The 20,849-nt window shown below is 39.6% G+C and overlaps 1 protein-coding gene and 1 non-coding gene across 2 annotated transcripts; one reads left to right on the top strand and one right to left on the bottom strand.

The window, feature by feature from the left end:
- Positions 1-1,698: 1,698 nt before the first annotated feature.
- On the bottom strand, positions 1,699-14,761 carry LOC128056068 (chorionic somatomammotropin hormone 2-like). Its single transcript, XM_052648732.1, is given in 6 exon segments — positions 1,699-1,890; positions 2,520-2,699; positions 4,651-4,758; positions 6,881-7,062; positions 14,595-14,674; positions 14,676-14,761. Coding segments are annotated over 6 exon segments (828 nt in total).
- Positions 9,851-9,961, top strand: LOC128057006 (U6 spliceosomal RNA). The gene has a single exon (XR_008200204.1). It is a non-coding gene; the product is annotated as a U6 spliceosomal RNA (small nuclear RNA).
- Positions 14,762-20,849: the final 6,088 nt, after the last annotated feature.

Genomic DNA, 20,849 nt, shown 5'->3' with positions numbered 1-20,849 from the left:
TGTTTGGAGGCTGTTAAACAAGCTGAGTATCTCTAATCGAGTCATATTGCTCCAGTTTCAATAGAGGCTCAGTCTATGTGGGGGATTTTATAATTCAGTTACCTACTAGGGCATGTTTGTAAAGCCAAATAATTAATGAAAGGATAGTTAATCTAAAAGGAAGAGAGAATGGCATCTCACTTCTCATGTAATGTGGTTTTCAATCCAGCTTTCTGATCTACTCAGTGTCTATGTGACCAGCTGGACATGGGTTTCCTGTGGGTCAGCTAGTAGGCAGCTCACTGTGGGCTGCTTAATATTCTCCAGATGGTGCTTGCAGAGTGAGGGAAACAGAGAGGCTCTGGTGACTGCTGCAGGTGGGGAGTTATGTGTTCCAGAACATTCCCCCTGATGAAAAAGGAAACTATGAATTTGGGGATCCCCAACTTGTGAATGTCCTGGAAAATCACCAGGATAACCCCTCAAGAGAAACACTTGTCAGTCAGGAGGAATTTCAGATCAGTCCATCTGGACCAAGAGAAGGCTACAACAGCACCACGTAAGTCAGTGATGTCAGAACTTTCCCATCTCGTTACCATCTACCCTGTTCCAACATGGCCCAAGGAATGAAGATCCAGAGAGGGAGAGAGAAGGAACCTTGCAGAAATGGAGATGTCTGCACTTCCTGGTAGGTCCCCTGGGCCTCAGCAGGGGAGAGGGAAACACTGAATAGGCTGAATATGAGATGGAATTGACACATGACTGACCTGGACTTCGGAAACCCAGAGTGATGGAATGTATGGAATGGCTGCAAGGTGATGCAGGAGATGAGGATGCAGTGGAGTGTGGGTGACGACAGCCCCTGGAGGAGGATGAGCCAGATCACCTTTGTCTCTGGTATGGTCTCAGCCTTTGTGTTTCCCCAGAAATTTCATATGATGAAACCCTGATTCTCATGGTTATGACATCTATAGGTGGGGCCTTTGTGAGGTGATGGAGTTATAAGGATGGAAACTCTTCAATGAGATAAGTGCTTTTATATATAAGAGTCACTCAGAGCTCCTGAGTCATCCCCTTTGTGACAACACAGTAAGAAGTGTGTGACCAGAAAGGACCCTGCATGACCACACTGTGGAAATCCATTTCCATTGGTTTTAAGCCTGTTTTATAGCAACCCAGAAGGACTAAGACAGCACCCTAACAATGTTTAGACAGTTCAGTAAACTTCATGCTATTTACACAAAAGTGCAAAGCACTTATCTTGTCTGGTGTAAGACTGAGATAGTTGACTGACAGTTTGTGTCTGGCTTTCATAAAGAATCCTGAGAATTCAGTCTTCTTGGTAGCATGACCAGAACCATGAGGAACTGTCTAATTCTTTGATTCTAATAACTTGACCCAGAATAATTGGCTGTGACTTTTACATAATCTCTTAATGGTCTTCTTTGTAATGACAGGTTCTACTATTTGTGACTAATTGTAATAGGCGCTTCATTCTCTCAATTGTAGGGGTGGATTTTCTTTTGATTTACTCTTAAAGGAAGATAAGAAATGTTAAGAAATTGCCCTCTTAGGCTTTGACACTCTAAAGAGTCTGTGTTTATTTTTTAAGAGGAGACCCACGACAGAGCATGCATTAAAAAGCTGTAAATATCAAAGAAGCTTGCTATGGGATAGATCATTACGACCACCTCAGAGCTGGATGGGATGTCTGTGGATTTAGCACCTTTTGCGGGCTCGGCACGCCAGGATCTTGATGTACATGTCAACTTTACGTGAATCCCTGCGCAGGCAGTGGAACAGGTTATACAATTCAGAATGACGCCTATCTTCATCGCTGGACGTCAGGGATGGGAGTCCTGACCAGGTACTGGAAGCATTGTGCATCATATTCAGGACTGGAACAACAATCTAAATATCCAAATGATAATGACTTCTTATGCATTTTATTAGTATCTGCTTATCTTTTTCTCTTCTAATTATCAAATAAAGATTTGGAGAAGACATATGAATATAAAACTCTCTATATATGGATTTTGGGGCCAGCTTATGAGAAAATATTAGAAATCTAAAAAGTAGAGACGTAACTCCAGTTTAGTTTTAAATTTCTCTTTTCTTCCTTCCCACTCTCATCCTTTGATTTGAGGAGAACAGAGGAAGAAGAAAAGTGGGACTTCAATAGCATACGTCCTGGGTTACTTTAACGAAAAATGCTGATCTTGGAAATTCAATTCTTTAGTACTATTACTCTTGAAAATATGTCAACCACCTGTGCCCAGGAAGAGGCAAGCTTTTGGTGGAATTGTGTGCAATGCAGGGAAGGCTGCACATGTCAAAAATTGCAGTGAAATTCTGATTCCTTTACAGTAGAATCTATCACTATGAATGACTAGGCTCCTGCTTTATGTAGTAGCAGTCTAGCATATAGAAGTCATGAATCTTTTTCTTATAAAATGAGATATTTCCAAATCCTGATGCATTACAGAGGTCACCTCTTTCATTCATGAACAAAGCAAGAAAGCCCTCTGCAGGATGCTCACCTTCCTGAAATGACTTTCTATGAATGCTTGAAGTTTCTCTGACATGTCCTCAATCTCTATGGTGCTTGATAGGAAAGCCTCTGACAATTCTTTCATACTCTTCAGCTCTGTGACTAGATGATACAGAGGATTATTCCAGGAGTACAGTAACACGAGTGTCCACTTACTAAGGTCTTCATTCTAAGCCACCATAAGAAACAGTCTCATTAAAATAATCATAATTCAGTGGTTTTGGTAACATGTGATCTTTGCTCAGAGCAGTTGACCTAAAAAACTTTTGGTTATTCCTATGTGCATGGGGCTTCCCTCTTGGCTCAGAGGTTAAAGCGTCTGCCTCCAATGCGGGAGACCTGGGTTCGATCCCTGGGTCGAGAAGATCTTTGGAGAAGGAAATGGTAACCCCCTCTAGTATTCTTGCCTGGAGAATCCCATGGACAGAGAAGCCTGGTAGGCTACATACAGTCCATGGGGTCACAAAGAGTCGGACACGACTGAGCGACTTTACTATGTGCATGCAAAGATTTTTGAAGGTAGTAAAAGTTGCAAAAGTATAAAAGGTAAGCTGTTAGTTCACACTTTGCTGAATTATTAAAAATCTAGGTTATTTTAGGAACTGACTCTTCTGATGCGTTCTAACATATAACATGAAGAATTTTCCTTTTTCCTCTGAAATTCTACCACCACTCAGTGAGTTCTTTTGTGTTTGTATATTTGCGTGAGAGAATCTAAGTATTTACGGCAAGTCAGTACGTGCCTGCAGTGCCTGACCCAGGAAAGAGGGATTCCACCTGTGCCCACATCATTGTCACCCAGTGATTCATTCGTATTAAAGAATCAGATGAGTCCTTTGCATTGATTTTTGATCGGTAATTGTTTTATGATATTACAGCAAAGAGACAAGGAAGAAGACATGGCATTCCTAAACAGGCTTCTCTGCTCAACTGATCCTGACACCAGCCCCCTGCTGACTCAGAAGAGTCTGTTTTGTTGACATGTCTCCAGGCAGAAAATGGCACAGCATTGTCTTTAGTAACAGCATCAGTGGGATTCACAATGGAGGGTTTTCCCCCCTAGTTCACTACTACTAGCAGAATTGAGCCTGAAAATCCCAGAGCCTGACGGTCTCTAGTTAATATGCTTGATTTCTTTACAGCCATGAACTGTTTTAGTGGTAAAGAACAGAAAACTGAATAGGATTAAATATAGTAATGCACATAAAGTGCTTAGTAAAATGTGAGGCCATGTAGTAACTCTCAATAAACTTTAAATTTAAGCTTATTGAACAATTTCCCCCTCTTCTTCCTCTTTGTCCTTTTTCCTTTACTTGTTCACCCTCATTATTAGTGAGCTTAACAGAGGAAAAGAATGCGGGTATCATTAAGAAGGTTGTAGAAAGAGAAGATTGAATTTTAACGGGGGAATGCATGTGAAAATATTTTAAATAATGTTAGGAGGAACAATAATGCAGGAAATCAGAAAGGAGAGATTATAACTGTGAAAATTTGGAGCTGCAATAAATGATTGAGGCTTGATATGTTAACTGTGTTTTCCTCAGAACAGCAGCAAGTTTTGCGGCCATGAGAAGCAAAGCAATGTTTTATACGCCATTGTGGGGGAGACTTACAAATTAAGAATAAAAGGTGACAGAGGAGTCATTGAGAATGACGAATGAAGGAGGCGTCTGGGAAGTAGAAGCAGAATCAGGAGAGCCTTGAAAGGCAGATGCGAGGGCTTGGGTGGTGCAGTATAGGATTCCGAAGTAGGAGTCACTAGTTACAGGGAGGACTCAAAACTGGCGTGTGTTTCTTTCATATTCATGAATTTTGCAATCTTGTATTTTACACATGGAAGTTCCCATTCATTTCCTGTTTCCATACAGAATAATAGCTGCAGTCCTGTGTCTAATGCATTGGTTGAACTAAAGTTGTCTGCATGGACAATTTATAGATCTGTTATTTATCTTGCTACTACAAATCTTTAGTCATCCCTTTATTTTGCTCGTGCTTCATGAACTGCATAATATAATTTCTCTTCAATTGCTTACAGTTACCATAACCTCTAATGATCTGACGTCTGGTAACCTACATACTGTCTCATCTGAAACGGTGAAAAACCCAGGTGAAAGACTCACGTTCAGCTGGTGGGCTTTATCTCTTTCTTCGGGAGAATGGAAGGGATTGGTGTGGCAGCTGTCGGTCGCATTGATATGGTACAGTTTGCCCTGGGCATATTTTTCATCCTGAAAGTGATCGGGCAATTAGTTAGTGTTGTTGGGCATTCAGTAGATGAACCCATTAACAGAACATTAACATGTTTGATAGACATGAATTTTTTTTAACGGGGGGTCATCACAAAATTTGAAAGTCATTCTTTTTATTTTTTTCTATACATTGTTTCTATAAAAATGATTTTACATATAACTTTTCTAAGTTAAACCTTTTCCCTTCTCTGTTTTATTATTATCTTTTTTTTTTTTTTTACTATTTGAATTAAATATAGTACGTATGTACCAATATTTGGTGCTTCCCAGGGGACAGTAGTGGTAAAGAATATTCCTGCCAATGCAGGAGATATAACAAGACTCAGGTTTGATCCCTAGGTGAGGAGCACCCCTTGCAAGAGGGTACAGCAGCATACTCCAGTATTCGTGCCTGGCCAGTCCTATGGACAAAGGAGCCTGTTGGGCTACAGTCAGTAGGGTTGCAAAGAGTTGGACACAACTGAAGTAACTTAGAATGCATGCATGCACCTATATTTAACCATTTAATCTCTTGTTTACCTGGAAAAGTTGGAAAAAAAACAAAAAAGGACAGTCAAAATGGAGAATGAAAGAAAATCTAGTGAGTAAAAAGAACTGCATGAATTTAATAGAAACCTTTAGCACTGCCTTTTATTAGCTGTCTGTTCTGCTGAAGGCTCCTTGATTGACCTAAAAGAATTAAAATACAACTTTCAAATACCTTTGCAGAAAAAGAATAATTGTTTCCAATTATAAACATCCCTTCTTAAAACAATAATTTGTAGCTTTAAAAAACTACAAGTATTCATTTTTGAACGGATTCAGCTTTGTTTAACATGTTCCATCCACCTAGTTCACTGCTGAGCTGCTGCTGTTGAGTCGCTTCATTCGTGTCCGACTCTGTACAACCCCATAGACGGCAGCCCACCAGGCTCCCCCGTCCCTGCTTTCTCCGGGCAAGAACACTAGAGTGGGTTGCCATTTCCTTCTCCAATGCATGCAAGTGAAAGTGAAGTCGCTCAGTCGTGTCCGACTCTTAGCGACTCCATAAACTGCAGCCTACCAGGCTCCTCAATCCATGGGATTTTCCAGGCAAGAGTACTGGAGTGGGTTGCCATAGCCTTCACACTGCAGAGCAGTTCTCATTTACTGGCTATTTACTCTGAGCCTGGAGAAGAAAGCCCACGGAGACCTTGAAGGACCAGAAAATCAATATGCTTCCTTTCCCCAGTCCCACCTAAAAGTGCTTTGTGTCAGGTAGTATTGTGGATTGAATGAGTGTTCTTCAGATTCATGTGTTAGAGACCTAACTGCCAAAATACTGTGTTTTGAAAAGGATTCTGACCTTTTGGAATCCCATGGTTTATAGCCCACCAGATTCCTCTGTCCATGGGATTTCTCAGGCAAGAATACTGGAATGGCTTGCCATTCCCTTCTCCAGGGAATCTTCCAGACCCAGGGATAGAACCCAAGTCTCCCACTTTGCAGGCAGATTCTTTACCATCTGAGCCACCAGTGAAGCCCATTAATGGGAAATGAGCTCTTAGGGTGGAACACTCATCCAATAGGTTTAGTGTCTGCATGAAGCGAAACACCAGAGAGTTCTCTCTGTGTCTCTGTGTCTTTTCCTCTATCTCTCTTCCCCACCCCCCACCATTTGTGAGGACTCATGGAGAAGCCAGCCTGGGAAGAAAGAATCCTTACCAGAACCTCACCTTGCTGGCATCCTGATCTTGGACTTCTAGCCCCCGGACTGTGAGGAAATAAATTTCTGTTGTTTATTCCTCAGAGTCTTCTACGGCATTCCTAGCTGACAAATACAAAATCATTTGTTTTGCTTATTTAAAAAGAAAATGAATGAAAGGAAATTGAACAATTTATTGCACTTCTTAGGAAACTTTGAGATTTCACAAAACTGATCCTTTCTTCGATTTCCACATCTTATGAACTGACGGCTTCTTTGACCAAGAGAGTGTGCTTCTGCAGCCTTCTTGTTTAATGGATAGTCTAGCCCCATCACTTAGGGGAAGTTTCCTTCTGGGAACCTGGTGGGCTACAGTCCATGGGGTCGCAAGAGTCGGACACGATTTAGCAACTAAACCACCACCAACATAGTACTTACAAACTCCTTGAACATTATTGTGGAACGGTTATGGAAATCGTGAGACAGCCAGGTGGCATTGATAAACAAGTCTGTAAGGTTTTCCAGGAAGGTGTCAAACTCGTCAGGACTGCAGGACGGGCATGAGTTGCCTTGGCACAGGAGCAGATTTGACATGACCAGCAGCAGGAGCAGGCAGGACCCTGTTTAAATAAAACGTGAGCCATTCTGAGATGATCTAGTCACCTGAGGTTATAAAATCCATCCTGTGGAAGAAAGCCTTCTCTTTCCCTGTTGCTGTGAGCAGGAGTTGCTGCTGTAGAAGCTGGTGGGGAAGAAGGAGTGACTTCTGTGTAAATTTAGATGGATGATGATATTTGCACAGATAGATAGTTGGAGAAGTAGGTTACTCCCTGTGTTTTTGAATTGCTCCCAGAAGTACTTCTGTGCTCTGCAAACATTTGGAACTTAATTCTGAGCCAGAGTGTTTAGGCCATTCTTTTAAGACAGTTTAATGTTGGGACTCTGCAGACTCTGAGCAGCGAGGCCCTCTAGGAGTTTGCAATTTTTTTACTCTACATCAACTAATTGAATTTTAGACACTGAAATGACAAGAAAAGTACAATTTATCTGTGTGGTATACCATCACACTGGTTAAGAGATCACTACTATTGAGTACAGAGAGAATACTAAGAGAAAAAGGATACTGTACCTTGGATCTTCTAACTCACCTTTGTAACCCCATGCATGTCTTTAATACTTTCCCCAAAGCTTTAAAACATCTTAAAATTTGTGTTTCACAGGAACCCTGTGAGATAGCCTTAATCTTCACTATGATCATCAAGTTATGTTAATGAAGATGTGATGACTCGGAGAGGGCAAGTGATTTTCCCCAGGTCCCATTATTAGCAGATGCAGGTGACTGGGCACCAATACTACTCATCTGTTCACTTCCTGATGTCACATCACAGATGCCAGTGGCCCTCGGTCTGCATGTGTGTAACCAGGACCACAGCAGGAGCTGTGATGACTCTGCTTAAAGAGAAAAATATTTTGTCTTTGACTGCAAAACAAAGCGACCCTAGAACATTGGTTTTATCCACTTGTTCTGCTCTGTCTATAAAACACTCACTGTTACAGTCTCTGACAATTATCAGTGTGGGGGCCTGGTTCTCCTGGCTAGCCTTTCTTCTAGGCACCTTGACAGCTTTTCTACTTTTATGCATCTTTAATCCTCTCGTTACGTTTGTTTTTTTGAGAAAATAGCAAATAAATCTCCAAATGGTAATATATAATGTTACCTGGTCAACACCCAAGACAACGTCATTGGCTCAGCAAACAAGGCCTGTCTCTTCCTGACTTTGACTTTATAGGGACAAAATTTACCTGTCTGGTCAGGAGTACATCCTGACACCCATGGAGCTTAGTTTTTGAATCGTCTCCAAGCATCTCCTCTTTGACAGTAGAACTATACCTTCATGCTTCCGTGAGGTATTGTAATATTTCAGAAATTATTCCTAGCTCTACCTTTGGCCAACAGAAGCATAAAATAATAGACTCTTGCAAGCATGATTTTAATATTACTTTTCCTGTCTAACCTTGGTAAGTAAGCAGAATTTAAGACTGAAGTGAGCAAGAATTGAGTTTGGACATGAGAACTGATAAAATAGAGATTTTTATCCTCCTGAATGAGATCTGAACATCATTCTTTTCCAATTTACCAGAAGAGTGACAATTTAATTAAGGATAAGATATCAGCATTTACTAGGTTTTCTCTGCTTTTAGTTATTTAAAGGGGCATGGTGTGTAAGAATAAAATGGTTATTAAAAATTAGTTGATGAAAATAAAAGAAGTGGTTCTCAGAAAGGAGACATATCAGTTGGAGAAACTTGGGACTATCTCTCTCATCAACTAAAGAGCTTATTGTGATAGGCAAGAGGATAATAGCTTATATAACATAAACGTATTTGTGTGCCGATATTTCTGTGCATGTATACATGTGCTATGCATAAATATATGCTTAATTCCTTCATGAAACTTTGGACCTTACAAATTCTATTTTATAAGAGGCAGTATATATAGCAGAAGACGCTTACTCCTTGGAAGAAAAGTTATGACCTACCTAGATAGTATATTCAAAAGTAGAGACATTACTTTGCTGACTAAGGTCTGTCTAGTCAAGGCTATGTTTTTTCCTGTGGTCATGTATGGATGTGAAAGTTGGACTGTGAAGAAAGCTTAGCACTGAAGAATTGATGCTTTTGAACTGTGGTGTTGGAGAAGACTCTTGAGAGTCCCTTGGACTGCAAGGAGATCCAACCAGTCCATTCTGAAGGAGATCAGCCCTGGGATTTCTTTGGAAGGAATGATGCTAAAGCTGAAACTCCAGTACTTTGGCCACCTCATGCGAAGAGTTGACTCATTGGAAAAAACTTTGATGCTAAGAGGCATTGGGGGCGGGAGGAGAAGGGTACGACAAAGGATGGGACGGCTAGATGGCATCACGGATTCGATGAAAGTGAATCTGAGTGAACTCCAGGAGTTGGTGATGGACAGGGAAGCCTGGAGTGCTGTGATTCATGGGGTTGCAAAGAGTTGGACAAAACTGAGTGACTGAACGGAACTGAACTGAACCCTAATTCCTTATGTAATTGATCATTTATTGGTAGATGACTATGTTTTTTTTCTGTTAAACTCTTTTTTAAAAAATGTTTTATCTCAAATATTTATTTTTTAATTTAAATTTATTTATTTTAATTGGAGGCTAATTACTTTACAATATTGTATTGCTTCTGCCACACATCAGCATGAATCCACCACCGTGTACACATATTCCCCATCCTGAACCCCCCTCCCTTCTCCCTCCCTGTACCATCCCTCCCAGTCATCCCAGTGCACCAGCCTAAGGATCCTGTATCAAACCTGGACTGGTGACTCTTTACTTGTATGATATTATACATGTTTCTGTGACATTCCCCCAATACTTATTTATGTGTTTCCTTTAGTAGCACATATATTTAAAATTTGGAATAATACTGAGAAGATTAGCATGGCCCCTGCCCAAGGATGACACACACATTTGTGAAGCCTTCCATATTTTTCTGTAACAGCTTCAAGGGTTGGGATGGGAAGGAAGGTGGCAAGGAGGTTCAAGAGCAGGGGACATAGGTATACCTATGGCTGATTCATGCTGATGTTTGGCTGAAAGCAGTACAGTATTGTAAAGCAAGTCCCCTTCAATTAAACATCAATAAATTCAATTATAAAAACTGTTATTAGGGATCTGTTATTGTGTGACTAAAGAGTTCTAAGAAACTGATGATGTAAATTATCATTGGTTAGTGATTCATTAACTTTATAGTTGAATGAGAAAAGTAAACTAACAAACACTACTGTCTGTGATTCAGTGCCATAGCAAGCTATAATCCTTGTCTGCGTTCTCTTTTAGGTGGTATAGTGCCCAAACTTTGAAACTGAGGCTGTTCCCAGAAGCGCAGTCATGAGTCCTGCCCAGGGTGTTTGTTCCTGATGCTGCAGGCTTCTGTTCGCTGGTCACTAACGCTGAAATTCTCTCACCTGAGCATTCTCTGGTTCTATCATGTGCACAAGTCTTTATACTTTGGTTTTCTAATTTGATTCTCTTATTCTTTTGACCAGTCTACCAAGTCCCTTTACAATTTATTTTTCAAACCCTTTTGTGCTTTGATTTCTCTGATGCTCATTAGTGTATTTGCTTCCATGTCTACCTCTCTGAGTAGATTTCAGCATCTACATAAACCCTACCCTATTCTCTTACTGTCTAGATTTTGGCGTTTAGCATCAGCATATTTTTATGAACTTCATTTTCCTTCTGGTGTGGTTTCTGGTACACAGTTTAAGCTGGTTGGCTCACCTCTTGCTTGTTCGTGTCGTCTCCAAACAATTAGAGAACTCTGCTTTCTTTCTAGGCAATGCTGCCCCTTGTTTTGATACCATTGCTAATTTTTTATGTTTTCACTTCCTGCCTCATAAAATTTGTCTTTCTCAATCTACTGTAATTTGAGTACTATGTGCTCTAGGTTGGTATTACTGTTTTAAATAAATATCCACTAGTATAGCAGAGAATTAAAGGAAATAAAATTACAATAGTATTATTAGTAATACATTCCCCCAAATTATAATCAAGTAATGCTCCCAGTTTTAAATGACTTTCTATGCAGCATTCATGAAGACTCCTACTCATTTTTCCTTTCTAGGTGTTTCCATTTTGAAATAGGATGTAGAAAACAATGGAGTGGAAAATTCTGAAAATCACCTTGGATTTTAGATGCCTCAAGGTTAAGTATGTAATTATTAGTTTGTTATAGTTAATAAGGCTATTCTGAGCACATATAGCTCAGTGTAGGGTGATAGCTATTGAATGAAGGATGCATACTCTGAACTGCATCACCGAACAGGTGATTGGAGATAAAGAATGCAATGCCAGGAAAACACAGTCTTCTGTTCTGGAAGGAAAAACTTACAGTGTCTCTCATCTACAGTCTACTCTTCAGATTTTTCAAATCACTTGCTCTTCCTCTGCTTATTTAATAATTTGGGTTGTTTGATTTCTTTCAATACTGAGTTGCATGAAGCCCTTACCAAATATGTGATTTGCAATTTTTTTTTCATTCCATAGATTTTCATTTCATTTTATGGATGACTTCTTTTACTATGCAGAAGGTTTTGAGTTTGATGTGGTCCCACTAGTTTATTTTTGCAGTTCTTGCTTTTGCTTTTGATGACTGAGTTGTTTGAGATGCTTGTATTTTGGAAAGTAATCCTTTATCAATTGCTTTATTAGCTATTATCTTCTTCCATTCTTACCAAAAGACACAGACTGGCTGAATGGATACAAAAGAAGACCCATATATACGCTGACTACAAGAGACCCATTTCAGTTCTAGAGACACATACAGACTGAAAGTGAGAGGATAGAAAAAGATATTCCATGCAAATGGAAATCAAAAGAAAGCCAGATATGCAACTCTCTTATCAGAAAAAACAGACCTTAGAATCAAAACTATTATAAGAGATTAAGAAGGACAGTACCAAATGATCAAGGGATCAGTCCAAGAAAAAGACATAACAATTTTAACTATTTATGTACCCTACATAAGAGCATCTCAATACATAAGGTAAACACTAGCTGACAAAAAAGGAGAAATTGACTGTAACACAATAATAGTAGGGCATGTTAACACCACACCTATACCAATGGACAGATCAACAAAACTGAAAAATAATAAGGAAACATAAGCTTTAAAGTAAATATTAGAGCAAACAGACCTAACAATATCTTCAACACATTCCATCCAAATGCAGAAGAATACACTTTCTTCTCAAGTGCGCATGGAACATTCTCCTCATCTTGGGTCACAAATCAAACCTCAGTAAATTTAAGGAAATCGTAATTATATCAAGAATTTTCTCTGACCACAACACTATGATACTGCTACTGCTACTGCTGCTAAGTCACTTCAGTCGTGTCCAACTCCATGTGACCCCATAGGCGGCAGCTCACCAGGCTCCTCTGTCCCTGGGATTCTCCAGGCAAGAACACTGGAGTGGGTTGCCACTCCAGTGCATGAGTGGGTTCCTTCTCCAATGCATGAAAGTGAAAAGTGAAATTGAAGTCGCTCAGTCGTGTCCAACACTGTGCAACCCCATAGGCGGCAGCCTACCAGGCTCCTACATCCATGGGATTTTCCAGGCAAGAGTACTATGATCCTAGATATCAATTATAGGAAAAAAAAAAAAAAAAACTATAAAGAACAAAAACACATGGTGATTAAACAACACATTTTTAAATAATGAACAGTTTGCTAAAGAAATAAGTGAAATCAAAACATTCCTAGAAACAAAGAACAATGAAAGCATGGTGATCAAAAACCTATAGGATGCAACAAAAGCAGTTCTAAGAGAGAAGTTTATAGAAATACAAATGCTACCTCAGGAAACACATTGAATAGACAACCTAACTTTACATATCTTTAACTCTTTTTAAATTTCTCTTATCAATGTCTTTTTTTAATATAAATTTATTTATTTTAATTGGAGATTAATTACTTTACAATATTGTATTGGTTTTGCCATACATCAACATGAATCCACCACAGGTATACACGTGTTCCCCATCCTGAACCCCCCTCCCTAAAGGTTTTGCATAAAATTTTTCAACACCTTGCTCGTTTATTTCTAAGTGTTTTATCTTTTTTCTATGCAATAGTAAATGGGATTATTTTCTTTATTCCACTTTCTGAAAGCTTGTTGTTGATATGTTGGTAGACAACTGAGTTTCATATATTGGAATATAGTAAACATAATCCATACCACATCTTTAAAGAATAGACATTTTCCCACAAATAAGACACATAGATGATCAACAGGTATATGACAAGATGCTCAGCATCACTAGTAATCAAAGGAAATGCAGATCAAAAGCACAACAGGTATCACCTCATACCTGTTTGAATGGCTAGTACCAAAAGATAAGAAATGACAAATGTTATTAAGAATGAGGAGAAAAAGGAGTGCTTATGCACTGTTGGTAGGGATGTATACCAGTGCAACTCCCATGGAAACACACTGTGGAGGTTATTCAAGAAATTTAAAAGAGAACGTTTATGTGATCCATTATCCCACTTCTGGATATGTAGTCAAAGGAAATGAAATCATTGCCTCAAAGAGAGATCTGTATTCCCATGTTCATTGCAGCATTATTCACAGTAGCCTTGGTATAGAAACAACAATCTTTCAACAGGTGAATGGATTAAAACAATGTGACGTGACATATATAGGTAAATATTGTTTAGCGATTAGAAAAAGAAAGAAATCCTTCCATTTGTGGCAACATGGATGAAACTGGAGGGCATTACACTAAGTAAACTTAGTCAGAGAAAGACAAATGCCATTTGATCTCAACTATAAGGAGTTTCAAACAAAACAAAACAAAACAAAAGATGGAACTCAGAGTAGAAAAATGATTGTCAAAGACTGGAGGGTAGGACAAATAGGGAGAGATTTTTAAAGGTTACATATTTATATGTATAAAATATTAATAAGGTGAGGATTTAAGTTTGAGCTTCATGATCTAATCATGAGATTGAACAAGCTCTGGGAGTCGGGGATGTACAGGGAAGCCTGGCGTGCTGCAGTCCCTGGGGTCACACGGAGTGGGACACGACTGAATGACTGATTGAACTGAAGAGAGTGGAGCTTACCTGTGTTCTCCTCAAAAAGCAAAAGTTAAACATGTGTGGTGATGGCAATCTTACTTAATAGAAAGGGAAGTTCATTCCTAATACATGCACAAATGGGAGTGGACAAGATGACGGAGCGATAGGTGGAAGTGGGATTCACCTCTCTCCACGGTGCGTTAAGAATGTCTAGAGACGCAGCAGTTCCCACAGAAGACCAGGTGAGCACTGGAAGGAGTCCCTGAGTACTGAGAAGGAATATCCGGATCCATACAGAACTCGGTAGGACAAAGGAAAGAAGGGACAAGGAGGAAGGGGAAAGAAGGAGGAGAGCAAGTGGGACCAGCCTGCACCAGGGAGTGAGGGAGCTGAAGCACAGCGGAGAGATCCCTGCGTCCATGGCAGTCCACTGGGATGAGGGACGCATTTGAAGCAGTTGAGGATTGAACTAACTAATCTGTGACACTCTGAACGGATTGAGAACCACATGGGCAAGCCATGCTGCAGCCTTTCATACCTCGGACAGGGTTGTAAGTCCACTGGTGTCCACGGAAGCTGGGAGCTGGAGCCATGGGGATTGTGGAATGATCCCAGGGTGAGGACTCCTGTTGACCGTGGGGAGTCAGCCTGATGGGATGGGATGGAGGAAATCTGCTGAATGGGATGCTTCTTAAGGAAAGCCATGAGGCCATAAAAGTAGGGTTCTACTGCCTGTGAAGTAGTGCTATCTCTTTCTCCATGCTGGTACCTGCAAGTTGAGCAACAGCAAAAGACTTCAGTGAGGGTGGTCTTTGAGAGCCTGATGCACTAAGCAACGGAGAATTTTGAATGTCTATATACCTGACCCTACCCTATTCTCTGTCTACATTTTGGGTTTTAGCATCGTAATATTTTTATGAACTTAAATTTCTTCTGGTAGAGTTTCTGGATTACAAATTAAGCTAATTCCTCACATCTGGCTAGATCTTGGTGTTTCAAGAAACTTTGAGAACCTTCCTTCCTCTCAAGGCAATACTGCCCTTTGCTTTACTATCATTGCTGACTCCCCATACTTTCACCTCTTCTGTAACATATTCTATGTCTTTCTCTATTCACTATAACTTTAGTAGTATGGGTCCTTGTGTTGATATTAATATTTATAACAAATTATTAATGCATGCAGTAGAAATCCAAAAGGACTACAGTTACAAAAGTAGTAATAAATTACCCCCAAATTATAATCCATTAATTCTCCCATTTAAAACTGATTTTCTATCTGTACATTATTGAGGTCTCTTAACTCATTTTCCTTAGTAGGTAGCTCTATTTTGAAATGAAATATAGAGAACAATGGAGTAATAAGCTCCGGAAGTTACCTTCCCTAATATGCTTCATTAGTAAGGATGCAAATATTAGGATATTTTCTGCCCCGGTGGAGCTGTTCTTAGTACATACTATAGCTCACTGTGGGGTGATTGCTATTGACTGAAGAATGTACATGTTGAACTGTAATTGTCAAATAAGTGAGTGAAGATGAAGAAAGTAATGCCAGGAAGGCACAAGCTTTTACTGTTCTAGAAGGAAAACCTTGCTGTGTCTCTCATCTACAGTCTAATATTCACATATATTGAGACTCCTACTTTTCTTACACTCCATTAAAAATTTGGATTATTTGGGGGGTTTTGATCTTAAGTTGTATGTCTCATGTATTTTTGGATATTAAGCCTTTATCAAATATATGATTTGGAAATATCTTCTGACAATCTATAAATTGCCATTTGATTTTGTTGGTGTTCCTTTCTTTGGAGTTTGATGTGGTTCCACTTGTTGTTTTGGCAGTTGTTGCCTTTGCTTTTGGTGTGAAACCCAAAACCTTGTTGCAAAACTGATGGCAAGAAGATTACCTCAATGTCTTCTTCTAGGGGTTTAATCACTCTAGTCTTTATGTTCAACTTTTTAATCCCTTTTTAATTGATATTTTTGTATCAATTTTGAAACTGTACAGGTACAGTTTCATTTAGTTTCATTTTTTCATAGAACTCTCCAATTTTCCCAGTGCCATTTTGAAAAGTTTGTCCTTTCCCCACTGGATATTCTTGGCTCCTTTTTCATAAGCTAACCAACAATATATGGTGTGCTTTTTTTCTGGCTTTGTTGTTCTGCTCTGTTGATCTATATATCTATTTTTGAGCCAGAAGCAAATCATTCTGTTTTGATTACTATAGCTTTCTAATATATTTGAAGTCAGCAACATTGGTCTCAAACTTTGTTCTTCTTTCTCAAGATCACTTTGACTCTTTGGTATTTTGAGATTTAATAAAGCAGAACAGATCAATAGAGATAGGAAAAGTACACAGAAGAACTATACCAAAAAAAAAAAAAAAATCTTAATGACCCAGATAATCACAATGGTGTAGTTTTCTCACTCTGAGCCAGACATCTAGAATGTGAAGTCAAGTGGGTCTTAAGAAGCACTGCTGCCATAAAGCTATTGGAAGTGAAGGAATCCAGCAAAGCTATTTAAAACCTTAAAAGATGATGCTAATAGGGCTCCACTCAAAGTGTCAGAAAATTTGGAAAAGCCAGCAGTGGCCAGAGGACGGGAAGAGGTCAACCTTCTCCCAATTCCCAAGAAAGGCAGTACTAAAGAATGTTCAAGCCACTGAACGGTTGCAATCATCTCCAGTGCTAGTAAGGTTATGCTCAAAATCCTCCAGTCTAGGCTTCAGCCTTATGTAAACCTAGAACTTCCAGATGTTCAACCTGAGTTTAGAAAAAGTAGATGAACCAGAGATCAAATTGGCAACATTTGCTGGAACACAGAGAAAGCAAGGCAATTCCAGAAAAAACATCTGCTTCATTGACCTCAGCAAAATGTGTGGATCACAACAAAGTGGAAAATACTTAAGGAGATGGGCATACCAGCCTTACACATCTTATGAGACCCTGTATGCAGTTCAAAGAGCAACAGTTAGAAGCAGAGAAGGAACAATAAACTGGTTCAAAATTAGCGAAGGAGTCCTTCAAGGCTAAATATTGTCACCCTGCTGATTTAACATATATGCAGAGCATGTCATGTGAATTGCAGGATGGGAGGAGTCATTAAAGGTGCAATCAAGATTTCTGGGAGAAATATCAGCAACCTCAGATATGTGAGTGATACAACTCTAATGGTAGAAAGATAGAGGAACTGAAGAGCCTCCAATGAGGGTGGAAGAGGAGAATGAAAAAGCAGGCATAAAATTCAATATCAAAAAAGCTAAGATCATGTCATCTAGTCCCATCAGTTCAGTTAGGTTCAGTCACTCAGTTGTGTCTGACTCTTTGTGGCCCATGAATTGCCACATGCCAGGCCTCCCTGTCCATCACCAACTCCCAGAGTTCACTCAGACTAACGTCCATCAAGTCAGTGATGCCATCCAGCCATCTCATCCTCTGTTGTACCCTTCTCCTCCTGACCCTAATCCCTCCCAGTATCAGAGTCTTTTCCAATGGGTCAACTCTTTGCATGAGGTGGGCAAAGTATTGGAGTTTCAGCTTTAGCATCAGTTCTTCCAAAGAACACCTAGGGCTGATCTCCTTTAGAATGGACTGGTTGGATACTCTGGCAGTCCAAGGGACTCTCAAGAGTCTTCTCCAACACCATAGTTCAAAAGCATCAATTTTTCAGTGCTCAGCTTTCCTTATAGTCCAACTCTCACATCCACACCTGACTACTGAAAAAACCTTAGCCTTGGCTAGACACACCTTTGTTGACAAAGTAATGTCTCTGCTTTTTCATATGCTGTCTCTGTTGGTCATAACTTTCCTTCCAAGGAGTAAGCGTCTTTTAATTTCATAGCTGCAATCACCATCTGCAGTGATTTTGGAGCCCCCCAAAGTAAAGTCAAACACTGTTTCCAGTTTCACCATCTATTTGCCATGAAGTGATGGGACTGGATGCCATGATCTTAGTTTTTTGAATGTTGAGCTTTAAGCCAACTTTTCCCTCTCCTCTTTCATTTTCATCAAGACGCTCTTTAATTCTTCTTTACTTTCTGCCATATGGGTAGTGTCATCTGCATATATGTGGTTATTGATATTTCTCCCAGCTATCCTGATTCCAGCTTGTGCTTCATCCAGCCCAGTGTTTCTCATGATGTACTCTGCATATGAGTTAAATAAGCAGAGTGACAATATACAGCCTTGACGTACTCCTTTTCCTATTTGGAACCCGTATGTGCTCCATGAGAAAAGAATCTAAATAAGAGTATATATACGTATATGTATAACTTATTCACTGTTCAACAAAAACTGCCATTTATAGCATTGCAAATAAATTATACTGAACTAAAAATAAAAAATGAATTAAAAATAAATCAAAGATCTGGAATAAACCATAACCACATGTATAACAGCTTTCAGAGAGCTCTTGGAGTCCTAGCTGATTATGGAACCCCAAAATGGTCTTGGGAGATCCCCAAACTTGTAACTGCTATCTGAAGTGAATAAAGTCTTAAGGACTTTCCACACTGAAATTTGTATCTGTCAAAGGCCCTTTTCTTCATATGCATAGGCATGATGTTTCCATGTTGGTCAACAGGTACTTTGTCTAAGATCTCAGTAATAAATTCATATTTGAAATAGGAACATGTATAAGAGGGGCGGGGATTGCTCAATGACTGATAACCAAGGAAGACCTTGGAAACACTCTTATATTGTTGAAATCCATCAAGGAGTTTGCCATCTGAGACCCTCCACCTGGGGCTGCTCGTCCTGATTCAGCTTCCTTAGTCCTTGGCTTCCTATCAGCACCACAGAGCATTCCGTATGGATGAGGAATTGGGTTAGCTTAGACAAGTCAGTCTCCTCATTGGGTGCCATGGTCTAAATGCTTGTGGTCTCCCAAAAGTCATATGTTGAAAACCTAATCCCCACAGTATTGATTTTAGGAAGTGGGACCATTGGAAAATAATTAGGTCATGAGGCAGAGCCCACATGAATGGGATTAGGGCTCTTGTGAAAGAGGCCTGAAATACTTGCTCATCCCTTCTATTTAGTGATATGTCCTGAAAGAGGCCCTCACTCATGCAACCATGCTGGCACCCTGATCTTGGACTTCTAGCCTCCAGAACTTTATTAATAATATGGTTTATAAACCATCCAGCCTCTGGCACTCTGTAACAGCAGCCTGCATGCACTAAAACACTGACTGTGATTAAATGGGGGAAAGAAATAAACTCTCAATCTTGTTTTCCCTTCCAAGGTCATAAATGTGGAACAGGTAGCATAGATATTCAATTTCGGAGGCACATGGTGACATATTCCATAGAACTGTACATTTCTTTCAAATTGTACATGCTTTGACATGCTCACCTGGGTACGTATTTTCTTAGATGTAATTAACATTTAAACCAATAGACTGTGGATTTTATGTGATCAGTTGAGGGTGTTAAGAGCAAAGAAAGAGGTTTCCCAAAATAAAAGCAATTCAGCCTGAAGACAGCACCATTACTGGTACCCCAATCACCAGCCCGTCAGCCTAAAGATGTATCAACTGGACCCTAAAGCCCGTCACTGCACTCTCATCAGAAACCTAACTTAAATGCTCTTTGACTTGGAAAACTTAACTTCAATTGTCTAGGGCTTGGTTTTCTCAACTAGAAAAGGAAAATTAGAGTAGACAATCCTTTACATTTCCAAAGAGTATGCAAATCTCTGTATAAAACATGATTCCAAACTGAGGTTTTATTCTTTTTCCCAAAAAATAAATCATCACTTGGTTGTGCAGCTTCCCTGTTTGGATCTCTTACACTTCTCATTATCTGCTCTATCCCACAGTGTATTTCTCTAGCTTAGATTTCAGAAAATACCTTGATAGAAATAATTACTTGACTGTTATGGAATATTACCTTTATCTTTGATCTTCCACTGAAAAGCAGGAGTTGTAGTTAAGCACACTAGTGAGAGAAACTGTTTCTAAATGTCAGGATGTCACCGTAGGAAGTTTGCTATGCATAGTTACTCAGTCATGTCAAACACTTATGTCCGCCTTGGACTGATGGACCCCTTGGACTGCAGCACGCCAGGCTCCTCTGTCCATGGGGATTCTCTCAGCAAGAATACTGGAGTGGTTTGACATGGCCTCTTCCAGGGATCTTCCTGACCAGGGATGGAACCCAGGTCTCTTGTATGCAGGGGGACTCTCTTTACAATCTGAGCTGCCAGCTTCTAATAAAATAGGTCTTGAAGTATACAGAAGATTCGCGATTTGTCTACCTTTTTTTTCCTGCAACAGTGGGTTTTTTCCAGCTAACGTATCAGTCCAGTTTCCATTTACCTGAATGCTATCTAGAAGGCAAGTTCTCTCTAAAAGAAAATATCCACACAAAAGGAACTTTTATCTGGAATAGCAGTTAAGATTTTGCTCAGTTGTCAGTTTATGCAAAATACCAGAGGTTGGATATTTGCTTTTATTATAATATTTACTTCAGAAAGAACAAATGGCTGGCCCGTTTCAGCCATGTTTGATACTTAATAAATAGTAACTTCAGGGCAGTTGGCGTAACCGTGTGGACCCAATGGAACTAAATTAAAGGAGTGGGAATTGGTGTTGTAATATAGGTGTTATAATAAAGGTGTTGTAATTGGTGTTATAATATAGGTCAGAATGGGGTCACTGAGATAAAAATTGTGAGAATGAAATTAGGAAGCCATAGGAAGAAGATGGTACCTTCATCTGGGAAAAGTAGGTAACAATGCATCAAGGAGGTAAATTTCTTTTGTACCTTCCAAGAGAGATTAGGTGCTTGAG

The sequence above is a fragment of the Budorcas taxicolor genome, chromosome 11 (genome assembly GCF_023091745.1).
Source record: "Budorcas taxicolor isolate Tak-1 chromosome 11, Takin1.1, whole genome shotgun sequence".
NCBI classification, from domain to species: domain Eukaryota; kingdom Metazoa; phylum Chordata; class Mammalia; order Artiodactyla; family Bovidae; genus Budorcas; species Budorcas taxicolor.
The sequence above is the reverse complement of the archived record's forward strand: the minus strand, read 5'-3'. Positions and strand labels throughout refer to the sequence as shown.